We start from the raw sequence: 12,584 nt of genomic DNA, 5'->3' as shown, positions 1-12,584 counted from the left end.
CATCACCACCCTATAAATAAATGCATCAGCATCATCACCACCACCACCATCCTGTAAATGAACACAGGATTGCAGGAGTAGTACTAATAACATTTAGGTATAAGATGAAAACTACTCAGTTTCAAGGTATTGTATGATTTCCTGTTTATTAGTATTTTAAATTCCAGGAACTGAAATGAAAGCCTAAAGTGAAAGAGGAAGAGCAGAATGAATGGAGGCAGTGACAGGGTATCAATATGTCTGTTACTTTGCCGTTGATCTTTACATCACATCATTTCATTGGCGTCATCAAAACAGCTCCATAGTCTTGTGCAGCTAACAGAAAGAACCATAAGTTGGTTCTCTTGTACTGTCATTTCAGTCTCTGTCAACTAGAATGCAAGATATTCTTTCATCAAAGCAGTGTCATTGAGACAGTCTACTCTACATAATTACACTATGGCAACTGAAACCAGCTGTCAGCCATCCCAGTACATTAAGTACTGATAGACATCTTAAGAAAAGTCAGTGTTTCAAATACATTAACAACATCCTCACTTTTCTTCTGAATGCTTTCATACTTAGCGACCTGGAAAAAATTCAAGATGAACAGGGGAGGGGTGAAATACTGAATAAAACTCAACTTTCAAAAGCCCAGTGCCCCAGAAATCCTTCTAGAAAGGTTAATTAAAATGCAGATTTCTATGTAATTATATCTCAGTGCATAACAGCTTTAGTTTCTTTTTAAAAATAACAATCAGTTCCTTGTACTAATGATTCTCTGTATCATTTTGCTTTTGAACTCTGGCAGGTGATTTTTGGCAACAATTTTCAATGGCATGTAGGTGACATCTATCCTGTATCTAAAATCAAAGACAGTTTCTTGAAGCCCCACTTATTAAAATTAAATGTAGCAGTTTTAAATGGCATGCATGAGCGCGCATGGCTTGTGCAAATGAGTACAGACTTTCTCACAGTCTCCAATTTGCATGCACAATTTGAGCTGTCATTTTGAGAACAGGCCCTCTTGTGTCTAACGTCTGTGTTTCATTACATTTTAAATCTTAAATGAAAGAATTACATACAAAACAGGAAAAAGAGGAGTGAGGAAAAAAGGAAACAGAAGTAATAAATACTGGAGGGAGGTGTAAGAAAAAGACAAGTGTAGCAGGTTGTTTGAAAGAGCTGGTGAAACTGAGGGGCCATTCCCACTACAATTTACAGCGAATCGATGATGGGGTATATGACCGTCGTTCCCACTTGTCATCTCGAACAGCGTTGAGAGAAAGAAGGGAGAGAAATCAAGGGAGAAAGCATACTGAATTTATGGGCTGTGTTCCTCATTTTGTTTTTGAAATCCAGCTTGTCATCAGTCTCCTTATGAAACAGTTCCATGCCATCAAAGGGGAGCTCTTTGATGGCCTGTTCAGCTTAAGGTGTTAGGTCTGAAGACCTTAGCCAGGTGTGGCACCGAAGGGCCTGGGCACCCAAAAGTTGTCAGGAAGCGCAGTCACCCGAATGTTGGGCCGCTGAGAGGCCAGTGCATGACCTTCTGCATAGATGGCCATGACTGTCCGTTTCTTGTCTTTGAGGGTTTTTTCCAAAGATGCTGTTGGTAGGCAGCCATACACGCAGAGTAGTTCTGGAATTTGAGGTCCAGGACCACAGAGGCGTAGGATTTCCGTGTCATGGTGTCGAGCTTACGAACCCTTTTGTCGTTAGGGGTCAAAGCTGTCTTCGGGACCGAACGAATCTGCGAGGCTTCCACAATTGCTGAATTCAGGACAGGGTGTTCAAAGAGCCAAATCTCTTCCGAGGCAGTAATACAGTAGAGATTGTCAAGTTTCTTGGTGAAAGCTTGGGCCATGGACAAAGTGGGTCAAGAGCTCTTTGCAACCCTGGACATCGATGGTAGGAATGCAACAGAGGTTGGAGTTGGGATCTTGTCCCAAACCCTCTCATCAATGGGATCAAGAACTTAAGAGTCTGTATGGAGGACGTCAATGTTTAGGGCTTTGCCCATCTGGATCATTTTTTTCTGAAAAGGAAAACTATCACCGGAAGGAGAGGGGGCCTCAAGAAAGGTGAAAGCCTGCGACTGTTGAGCCAGAGCATAGTTGGAGATGGAGTGGTCTGCGGATTCAGTGGAAGCTGACCTGGTCCTGGTGCGAGCCAAGAGGGCCTGAGTGGTTAATGGTACTGGGAACAAGGGGCGCACTTGCAGCGAGAAAGCAGAAGTCGATGTATGGGTTGGACTGGTTCCACTTGGGAAGCCGAGGAGAAGTGAGATCGAAGTGCAATGGACATGGCAGATGACCTTGGAGGAGGCAAGAGAGGTTCAACAGGTTGAAACAAAACGGCCTCCGCGGACTTCAGAAGGATCAAGAGGCAAAAAATAAGTGCCTGTGGCTTGATCAAAAACAACATCCCGTCTGGGGGGTTCAGCAAGGACATATTCCTGTTCGTCCTCGAAACAAACGACCTCCGAAGTCTGGGAGAGTCGGTCTGTATCACCACCTGGGTGAAAAGAGAATGTTCTTCTTCACCCTCCGAGAGTTGGTAGGGTTCAGACAAGGAATGCAGAAAAGTGTCTGGTCAGGGCCGGGAGTTGGGACGAGGAGACATCTAAGGTTGAGGCACTGGTTGGGCACATGGTACCAAGTCCAGTTCAGTGTCAGCAGGCTGGGCAGGAGTGTCGGTACAGAACCGGCAGTCAGAGGCAGAGTCCGGACAGGGACCGGACTTCTTTCCAGAGTGATGGGATGAGTCCTTGGACTTGTCCCGAGACTTGTGTTTTCTCTTCTCCGGTTTGGAATCTGAGGACATTTTCCTCTTTGGAGAGAATGGGTGGCCAGCCACGTCCTGGTCTGTAGACCTCCGTTTTTCTGGGGTTGGTGACCCAGAAACCTCCGAAGAGGGCTTGCCCTCGGAAGCACTAGCCTTGGCAGGGACTCTCGGAGGAGACAAAGGGGTAGTGCCCTCAGAAACAGTAGCCTTGGCAGGGACCCGAGGCCAGAGATGGGAGCTTGCCCTTGGCGGCACAGCCTTGTCGGAGGCTCTAGAGGTGGAGGGAAGCTTCAAGATTTGCACGTACAGCATGAATTTAAGGCGCATCTCTCTGTTCTTCCTGGCCTGTGGAGTGAAGGCCATGAAGGGAGGGCAGGAAGCAGGACTGTGGCCCTCACCCAGGCAAAGGAGGCACAAGGAGTGTCCGTCGAGTGCCGGGATATTTGTCCCACATTCAGGGCACTTTTTAAAAGAGTGTGCAGACATCTTTAGACCAAAGCCAAGGGACGAAGAAAGAGAATTGTCAAGAAGTCTGAGTGTCACCATTAATCAGAGTCCAAAACCAAGTCCAAATCACAATCCAAAGAGTAGTCAGAGTCAAACAAAGTCAGAGCAAATGCAGGAAATGAAAGTGAAAGCTAAGGAAGGGGCGATTCTAAGCAAGGTTCCTAAGCTGATCACGTGGCGGACAAAAGGAACTGAGAAAGGGTGGAAAGATATCTTACTTATATAGAAGGTGGGCAAAGCTACCACCAAAAAGTCTTCCCTAGCGATTACAATAGGATCCGGAAATGCTGCACCCATTTGTGTGCTTCGCAGAGACCACAAAGAGGAAGTGATTGTTAAAATGTAAATAAATTATCCATAGAATTAAAACCTGTTAAACCAGTGGTTCTTCACCTGTGCTCTGTAGATCACCGAGGAAGGGTGCAATGTCCTGACAGCAGGGCTGTAAGAAATCATATGAGCTTTTAGAATTGAAACAGAAAGAATGAACAAAAGAAAGGAAGGAAGGAAGGAAGGAAGGAAGGAAGGAAGACAGGTGCACAGACCGATGGATGGACATACATCAATCTCAGAATAGATTGCTTGCTGAATTTGAAACATAAAAGTACTGATGATGTTCATGAGGGTGCATCATGTTCAAAACAAAATGAAACTCCTTCCAGTCATCTTAAAAAGTGCTGTCATTATAGCAAGGAATATATGTTGACTGGCTTCACACAGTGTGTGTTATATTATGTCCATTGAGGCCATGAAACTGGCAAAATTGCAAAGACATCTCAATACGAAACACGCCACAAAGAGCATCTATTTTTTCCCAAAATCAAGGAGTAGGAGCCTTAGGAAAGTAGGAACATTTTTTTAAAGACTGCTACCAGTATAAAAATGAAAATTCATTTGGGCCTCATTTGATGTTTCTCAATTAACAGCAAAAATTGGAAAATTGCACACAATAGCTGAAGAATTTATGCTACCTCCTGCAAAAAACATGGTTTCTGCATTGATAAAGAAATCTGCCAAAGACCTATCCTTAATACCTTTGTCAAGTGACACAGTAAAGAAGCAAATTGATGGTGTATCAGCCAAAATCAAGGTACAGTTATTAGAAAGAATTCACATACTCCCATATTTTGCTCTGCTACTGGATGAAAGCCCAAACAAAACAGAACAAAGTGACCTTTTGTGCTACATTAGATATGAGCATGAAGGAATTATTTTCAAAGACTTACTGTTCCTCTCCTTGTTGATAGACACTAAAGCTGCAGAAATATTTATCAGCTTAAATGAGTTTATAACGTATCATGACATGCGTTGGTTGAAATGCATTGGAATTTGTACAAATGGTGCATGAGCAATGCCTGGAAAGCATAGTGGAAAACCATACCATCGGTGACTTGGTGTCATTGCAGCATACAGTTCTAGTTGCTAAGGAGATATCAGAAAAACTAAAACAGATCGTAAATGACTAAGTCAAAAATGTAAATTTTATTTTAAAAATCACTTAATAAAAGACTTTTTGAGCAGCTTGGCAAAGATATGGACAGTGAATACCATCAACTTTTGCTACACTGTGAAGTTCACAGGCTAACATGAGGTAAAGTTTCTCTCTCTCGCTCTCTCTTTTGGAATTGAGACAAGACAAGATTATTCCTCATGGAGCAGCAATTTCACCTCAGTGATCATTTGACAGATTTTTCCTGGTTAGTAAAATTAGCATATCGGATATCTGTCAGATATCTTCACCATTTAAATACGCTCAACTTAAATCTTCAAGGAGAAAAGGTTACGTTTTTTCAAGTTGAAGACAAGCTCAAAGTAATGATAAAATAAAAATGTGACATCATCCCCTACTGTACCGAAACTATGAGACATTTCTGAACCTCACAAATTTTCTTGGTTGCACTGATGAAGAGTTGATTGAGGAGGACATATCATTCATGTACTATTTGAAAGATTTGCAGCATTGTTTCTGTTAAAGATTTCCCTGTTCCTCGTGTAAACAAAATCTGGATTAGAGATCCATTTTCAGTTAATGCTTACGAACTACAGTGTCTTACAGCAGCAAAGGAAGACAAACTAAGGGAAATATCAATTGCAGTTCAAGGAACAGTCCCTTTCAAATTTCTGGGATCACTTAACAAGCAGATTTTCCAGAGCTATCATGGGTGGCTAAGAAAGTATTGATGCCTTTTGTAATGAGATAATTGTGTTAAAAATCATTTTGTGCTCTTGTTTATATTAAAAATAAGTACCATATAGAAACCATTTGAAAAATGTAGTCAGGACTCAGAAAACTCTGTATAATAGGACTTGTAAAAGAAATGCAGCACCAGCATTTACCTATTTCTTCCTTCTTCCCAAATTTGAAGGAATGAGTGGTGAGCAACTTTAAATAAATATTTGATGCACTATAAGGTTTTAAATCTTGAGTTAAGTCTTAGAAGTCCACAACAACAAAATATATTTAAAGGAGGTCCATGGTAAAGAAAGGATTAAAAACTGATGTGTTAAACAATTCCATTAAAAATGCAAAGAAGTTAGTAAAATAGCACACTATCAAAACCTCCTGCAGTCAATTTCCAAAATCTTGTCGGTGTAGAAACCTTTTCATTTGCTGATGGAAGGACAGGAAGGCCATCCCAGCTTTCCTTATGGAGGAAATTCCAAGGCCTTAGTGCAGTCACTAAGAAGGCCTCTCTTGTCTTCCTACTTGATGTGCCTGCAAAGGTGATGGGGCCAAGATAAGAACCAACCCTATAAAGGCCCCAGTACCTGCTCTTGAGTTATATATGAGGTCGACTTACAGTCAAGTACATACAGTAATATTTGTGTCCTTCCCTCTTGATCATGTCAGGCACCAGGAATATATATATTTAAACACAGTACTGAGCACATGGAGCTTTGCACCCATGGGTAAGAAGACACTGGGTTATGGCACATTAAGGTAAACTCCCATTGAAATAAATAAGAATTCAGGAAGAGAATTGCCTCCACCCTCTCACTTTGTTTCTCTCTCTCCTACCACTGAGCAAACATTTGCTTTTTAACAGATCCTGTCTCCGGTGAAGGCATGAATAAATTATGATACCTTCAAGCTTCTCAGCAAAATCATTTCTTTACATGTCTGATCTTCAGTAGCAAACAGTTGGTGTAGTGACAAAATACATGCTTGTTGTCTGCCTTTTTCTCTTTCTCTCTGTTTCTCTCTCCCCTCCCTCCCAAACAGCAATTCACAGTATGCGGACACTGAAGCTGTATCTCGCCTATTGAGACATACAATAGCAACAGCCTGTGTGAACATTACTGTGAATATTGACTAGAAAGACACAGCAGAATAGTCTGCACGTTTTGAGAAGCAGGGCTGTGTGTAATCCAACTGTATGAAAAGGAATGAAAAGGAAGTTTTTGGCCTAGACTTTACAGATTCATAGTCACCTACTACAATACTGCCAAAGCCAGTGGCATCCTTTTTCTCCAAGAGTCTCAAGGCTCATTGAGCCTAGCAATTCAATTACCCTCTCAGCCCAGAAAGGCATCCCCCTCAACCCCCACCCTCTTCTTTGCCAAGCTAGGGTCTACGGCCAGTGCAATGTAGAGCTGGCTATGTTGTGCAAGACCGGCAAATATCTGAAATGCCTCAGGCTTTACAGAATAAGAATCTGTGACCTTTTATGATTGCAACAGTCATTTCCCCAGCGAAACATGCTACATACGATAAAGCCCTTAAATACCTGACAAAAGAATACATCTGTTATACTCCAGCATCAAAACAGTCTCTTATAAGGGAAGTTGCTTATGTGAAACCCTGAGAAAGCCTGCTACTTAGCAAGAAAATGTGGCCAGAAATGGATGGGAAGCTTAAAGGTGTGGAGTAGGAACCAAAGTATTGGCTTTCCCTGTCCAATCTCTCTGCCCCCTGCTCTTGCCCAGACACACACCTAAATGCACTATGGATGCTTTAATCAGGGAGGCTAACACACTGGAAAACAATTACTCTAGGCTTCAATCTTGGCACTACACATGTCTAATTTCCAGGCCTTGGGCAAAGGGTCTGAAGTGGAAGCTGTCTGTATTCAAAGGAAACAGAAAACTGGACCTATTTCATGGTTTCTTTGCATGGACCAGAATGGAAAAGAAGAAGACCCAAACAATTGTGAAATCAGAGAATAGTTTAAGGCTCTTAAAGGTATAGTCATGGGCCAGTAAGCATAAAATTGAACTTTGGTTCATGTTCAGCTTGTCCAAGATGCAATCATACTGTCGTACCAACAGAACTTCTCTCACATCAAACTCTGCCGCACAGCTTGTGAAACAGGGAGAAATAGAAATCAGTTCCACCCTGTTACTTCACTCATCTTGCCACATTCTCTTTCACATATATACACAGGATCCTTCTTTCTTCCTTATAGATATATACAACACCACAATGTTTCACAGAAAGGTGAATCTGTCCCTTTCCTCTCCCTTCTATAGTGGTCATCAGCCAGTCAGACACATGCTGTATAACGTGCCCTAACATCTCTTCCGACTGAGCTTTGAAACTGCATAGTTTTCAGAATACTTATCCATTTTTCACCAAACCAGCAGAATATCTGACAATTTAACGCCCAAATGAAATGTTACATGAGAGATCTGTGACTGGATCTTCCAATACAATTTTAGGAAAAATAGGCATATCAATGGTTGTTAGTAACCATCGCTGTAACATACTCTTTCATGCAACTCTAAGAAGCAATATGCCTCTTGATATTCTTTTTTATTTCACCAGGCTTTTGTGAATTGATCTTTCAGGGGAAATAGGCCTTGTAGATTGTGTTGAGTTTTATTTGTTGCTGTTGTTGCTGCTGTTTTAATTTTTTTAAACTGAGGTCAACTTCCAGATGGTTTAATTCCTTTTTGAATTTTATAAGCTTTTAATTTTAAATTAGGTTTGTTGTTATTGTTGTAACCTGCCTTGAGTTCTCAAACTGGGAAAAGGGCAGATGATTATGATAGTGGTGAACCAGTTGCTAGAGGGGAGACAAGCAGGGGGTGGCACTGTGCTAGTATCTTAACTGTGAATGTTCTATGCATTGGGTTGTCTCACTGTGGAAATAGACTGAACAAATCTGGACTTTGATCTGTTCCAGCATGGTTATGGTAGTATACTTTTACAGGCAATTGTGGAGGGCCCAATGTGAAATAAGGACACAGCATGAAGTGTGGGGGACTAACTCTCCAACAGCTGATTCCCTGGTGCAAACTGCACCCCACATCTATCAACAGTATTTATTATCAGACTGTTTTATTTGTCTAATTCAACTTGAGTTACTATTAGGATGTTCTCACAACACACAGGGAAAAATAAAGCTGTTTTGGGTCACTTTGGTTGGAGACATGCTATTTAAATGACACACACATCTTAAGAGGCCAGAAGTTGTGCCAAAGCTTCTTAGGGCTGGAGCGTGGCTTTGGTGCAGCTTTTGGCCTCTTAGGATGCATGCATCATTTAAACATCATACCTCCAAAGTGACCTGTCTGTTCAGGTCCATTAATTCAGGCTAAGACCAAGACTTAGGTATTTTCCTAAGCCACTCGGAGATCTTTGGATAAAGGGCAGGGTTTAAATATTCCAATAAATAAATAAATACATTTCCTGCTCCTGCTCCCTGGCAATGCATAGAAGGTGGCTCAGGGCTGTAGCCAAAGTTTTCTTTCTTCTGAGTCTGAGAAAGATTCTTTCTCTGGCAAGAAACCAATCTTTGGGTCTCAACCAGTGAGTTTACAGTATTTCAGTGCTGGATTTCATTCTGATAGAAATTTTTTTTATGGGAGCCTGTTCATTCCCTTTTCAAGTTCATGCATATTACCACTTCAGATAAATGCAGGATCTCCTGTACTAGTTGTAACTTCTCACCCTCAGCAACAGAAGGAGAAGAATGAGTATGTGCACCCATTGCCCAATTCCAGTCCTACCGAGTTCAAAGGGAAACATAATGTTTAAGAAGGCCCTTAACTGTACATTTATATGTTTGCACATCATTACACACCTGTACTGCATGAAGATCACCCCAAGAATTTTTGCACCCTGAGGTGAAGCAGCAAATCATGCTCCTTCCTCTAAAGCAGGGGTAGGCAACCCTTTTGAGCCGGGGGCCGGGTTGCTGTCCCTCAGACAACTGGGGGGCCGAAGCCAAAAAATAAATAATTTTAAAAATTTTTTAAAATAAATAAATAAATAAATAAACCGGGACAAATGTAGGACAAAATTTTCAAATGGAGGGCACTTTTTAAATAAAAATGGAGGACATATAAAAAATTTGCTGATTTTTTAAAAAATGTTAAGATAAATGCATGTTTCTGAGGCTTCTATAGACAATTGCCCCCCAAAGGCCCCGGTGGCAATTGGCGGCAGGACCGGGCGGGGGCCGGTCCCAAGGCCTCGCCGGGCCGCATCCGGCCCGCGGGCCGCAGGTTGCCTACCCCTGCTCTAAAGTCATGGCACAACCCACCCAAGGACCAAACAAGTTATTTGGGCATCTTTCATAGAAAATCCCACAAGTGCTTCTCTCCATCATCTTGGCATTAAAAAAATGTAACAGTCAATTAAATAACGAAGAATTTGCTGCATTTTTGTAATACTCAGAGTACACTGCCTAAGGTAGCTTCCTTACTTTGCTTAATGGTAGGATTGGTACTGTATGAGCAAAACTATCAGTGACATTTTTTCTCCTATTCAGATCTTGCAACATTTGGGAAAATTTGTTTAAAATGGCCTAAAATGAAATTCTTACTCATCCCTATTTAGGTGTATGCACTCAAGACTGGACTGAGTGGCCTTCTTGTCGTTATCACTAGTTCTTTGCCATCTTATTATCTGAAGTAGAAACTACTTATTACTTGTCTTATAACTAGGTTTTGCCACTAAACAAGAGCAAAACAATCTTTAGCCAAAGAAATCTTCTGGGAGAAAAGCATCTCTCTTTATATAAAGGCTCCACCTTCATTTTTTTTTTTCTTAAGCAAACTAAAAATGAAATTAGGTTTTGAAAACCCCTCATCTCTCTTCCAACAGTCTGCAGTTCTGGCATAAGCTCTACAAACCATTTAGCTTTTTTACATTAGTACAACTCTCAAAGGACAAGAAATTATAAGAGAAAGAAAATACCCTGAAGTTATAGTAGCCTAACAGAGTTCTATAGTGAATCTACTCCAGAAACACCTTAATTTCTTAATAAATAATATCAGTTTTAAAAGGCTGTCCTAAGCCAACAGTCACGCAAAGAGGAAAAAAATACAATTATTTGAAAAGACAGACTTATTCTACATATTGGCTATGTACTTACTGCCCAATATCTTCACAGGAAAGTAGCAAGAATAATTATGTAATTAAGAAAATTCTGCTAAATTTTATAATAGCTGCTCTAAACATTATTTCATTAAGCTACACACAAAGATAAGGGCTGTAATTCAATCATACAAAAAGAAATGCAGCAACTGTAGCCATTGCCTTTTATTTACTTGGTGAATCCACTTCTATTCCTTTTCCTTTTCCTCCTGCTTTTTTTTTGCTTACCTTGTTTGCAATGCTTGTGATAAATGACTTGATGTCTAGATTAGTTGGGCAGCTCTTCTGACAGGGGGCATCTGCACACTTTAAGCACCTGGGGAAGAAAGTAAATGAGTTAAAGCGACTTACAGCACAAAGTGCTGCCAAGAACATATGATTTTTCCATGTACCTGACAGAAGCTAATCAATCTAAAAATTAATAATCCTTTACTGTTTGGGCAGCAATTCAAAAATGCTCCTGAGAAAAGCATCATTATTCCCATGTCACAGACAGGTAAACTAAGGCAGCCACTACCAGATTGTTCAGCTGTCAAAAGCCAAAAACAAGCCACCCATATAAGACAACTCCCTGAAGACAGGTGTGCTTGACTTGGATTATGTGATGGTATATTCTTCCTCTCCAGAACTTTTGATTTAGCTAGCAGAAAACACCAACAGCACTTACTGAATCAACAACTATCATGTTGTTGTCATTCTTCTCCTCTACTCTGTCTCACCTTCCTAAGCTTGCTATGAAGTTCTTGGGAAATTTAAAACCAGAGAGTCAAATGCTGAATGAAAAATCCCATTCTAGTTTTTTCTAAACTGAAAGTTCCATTCTTCATCAGCTTTGCAAATCTCTGTCAGCTATCTACCTATCCAACTAGCTGTAAGACAGGGGTGGGCAACTAGCAGCCCCCATCCTACAACAACTCAGGGCCACATCACTCCTCCTATTTTTTTAAAAAATATAAAAAATTAAAATAAAATAAATATTGAGGGAGAGAGCAGGCCGGCCCAGTGTCATCAGGGGCTGGCCTGAAGACAAAGTGCCCTCCCTCCATAACTGTCATCTTTCGGCCGTTGAGGGAGAGAGCAGGCCGGCCCAGCGTCATCAGAGGCTGGCCTGAAGACAGAGTGCCCTCCCTCCATAACTGTCATCTTTCGACCGTTAAGGGAGAGAACAGGCTGGCCCTACGTCATCAGGGGCTGGCCTGAAAACAGAGTGCCCTCCCTCCATAACTGTCATCTTTCGGCCGTTGAGGGAGAGAACAGGCTGGCCCAGCGTCATCAGGGGCTAGCCTGAAGATACAGTGTATCTTAATTGTAGATTTTTCTTTGTACTGTTATATAATTTTCTTGTACACCGCTATGATCTATTTGGAATAGCGGTTTATAAATAAAACATATTATTATTATTATTATTATTATTATTATTATTATTATTATTATTATTATTAATGTTTTAAAACTCATAATGCATCCCATGTCCTCTTTCAGGGGCTTTTAGGCTCAGAAGAGACTGGGAAAAAATTGAAGTCAAACTCTGGCTTATTTCCTAGCACTTTTTTTGGCATAAAAGTTGGAGTAGGGGTGATGGCGAACCTGTGGCACGTGTGCCAGAGGTGGCACTCAGAGCCCTCTCTGTGGGCACATGTGCTGTCGCCGCAGCACAGTTTGCCAGAGATTATTACTAGAAAGCCAGATGGACACGGCACTTTGCAATAAATAAGTGGGTTTTGGGTTGCAGTTTGGGCACTCGGCCTCTAAAAGGTTCACCATCACTGGTGTAGGCAAAAAGATAGCAAAACTATCCTCACATATCCATGAGGGTCATGGGAATTTTTGTTTTTAGCATTCAAAAATCTCACCTCTGTGACAGAAATCGGTTTTACTGAATTTCAAGCTATGGTTTAGGATCATATTTATTCAACAAACTATAGTTAACATGAATTATGTTTAACTGTGGTTAGTTTAAAATGGCCACGGATGCTTCCAAACTCAT

The 12,584-nt window shown here is 41.2% G+C and overlaps 1 protein-coding gene across 4 annotated transcripts in view; it reads right to left on the bottom strand.

Annotated features, from left to right (window-relative positions):
- DPYD (dihydropyrimidine dehydrogenase) overlaps positions 1-12,584 on the bottom strand; it is a 617,920-nt gene that overhangs the window by 421,413 nt on the left and 183,923 nt on the right. For all 4 annotated transcript variants that reach the window (XR_006103753.1, XR_006103752.1, XM_042465740.1 and 1 more), the window contains one exon: positions 10,826-10,913. Coding sequence is in view for 2 of the 4 variants with exons in the window: in XM_042465740.1 (XP_042321674.1) it covers positions 10,826-10,913 (88 nt within the window). In the remaining 2 variants the exon portion in view is untranslated. The remainder of the gene's footprint in view (positions 1-10,825; positions 10,914-12,584) is intronic.

Source organism: Sceloporus undulatus, chromosome 4 (genome assembly GCF_019175285.1).
Source record: "Sceloporus undulatus isolate JIND9_A2432 ecotype Alabama chromosome 4, SceUnd_v1.1, whole genome shotgun sequence".
NCBI classification, from domain to species: domain Eukaryota; kingdom Metazoa; phylum Chordata; class Lepidosauria; order Squamata; family Phrynosomatidae; genus Sceloporus; species Sceloporus undulatus.
The sequence above is the reverse complement of the archived record's forward strand: the minus strand, read 5'-3'. Positions and strand labels throughout refer to the sequence as shown.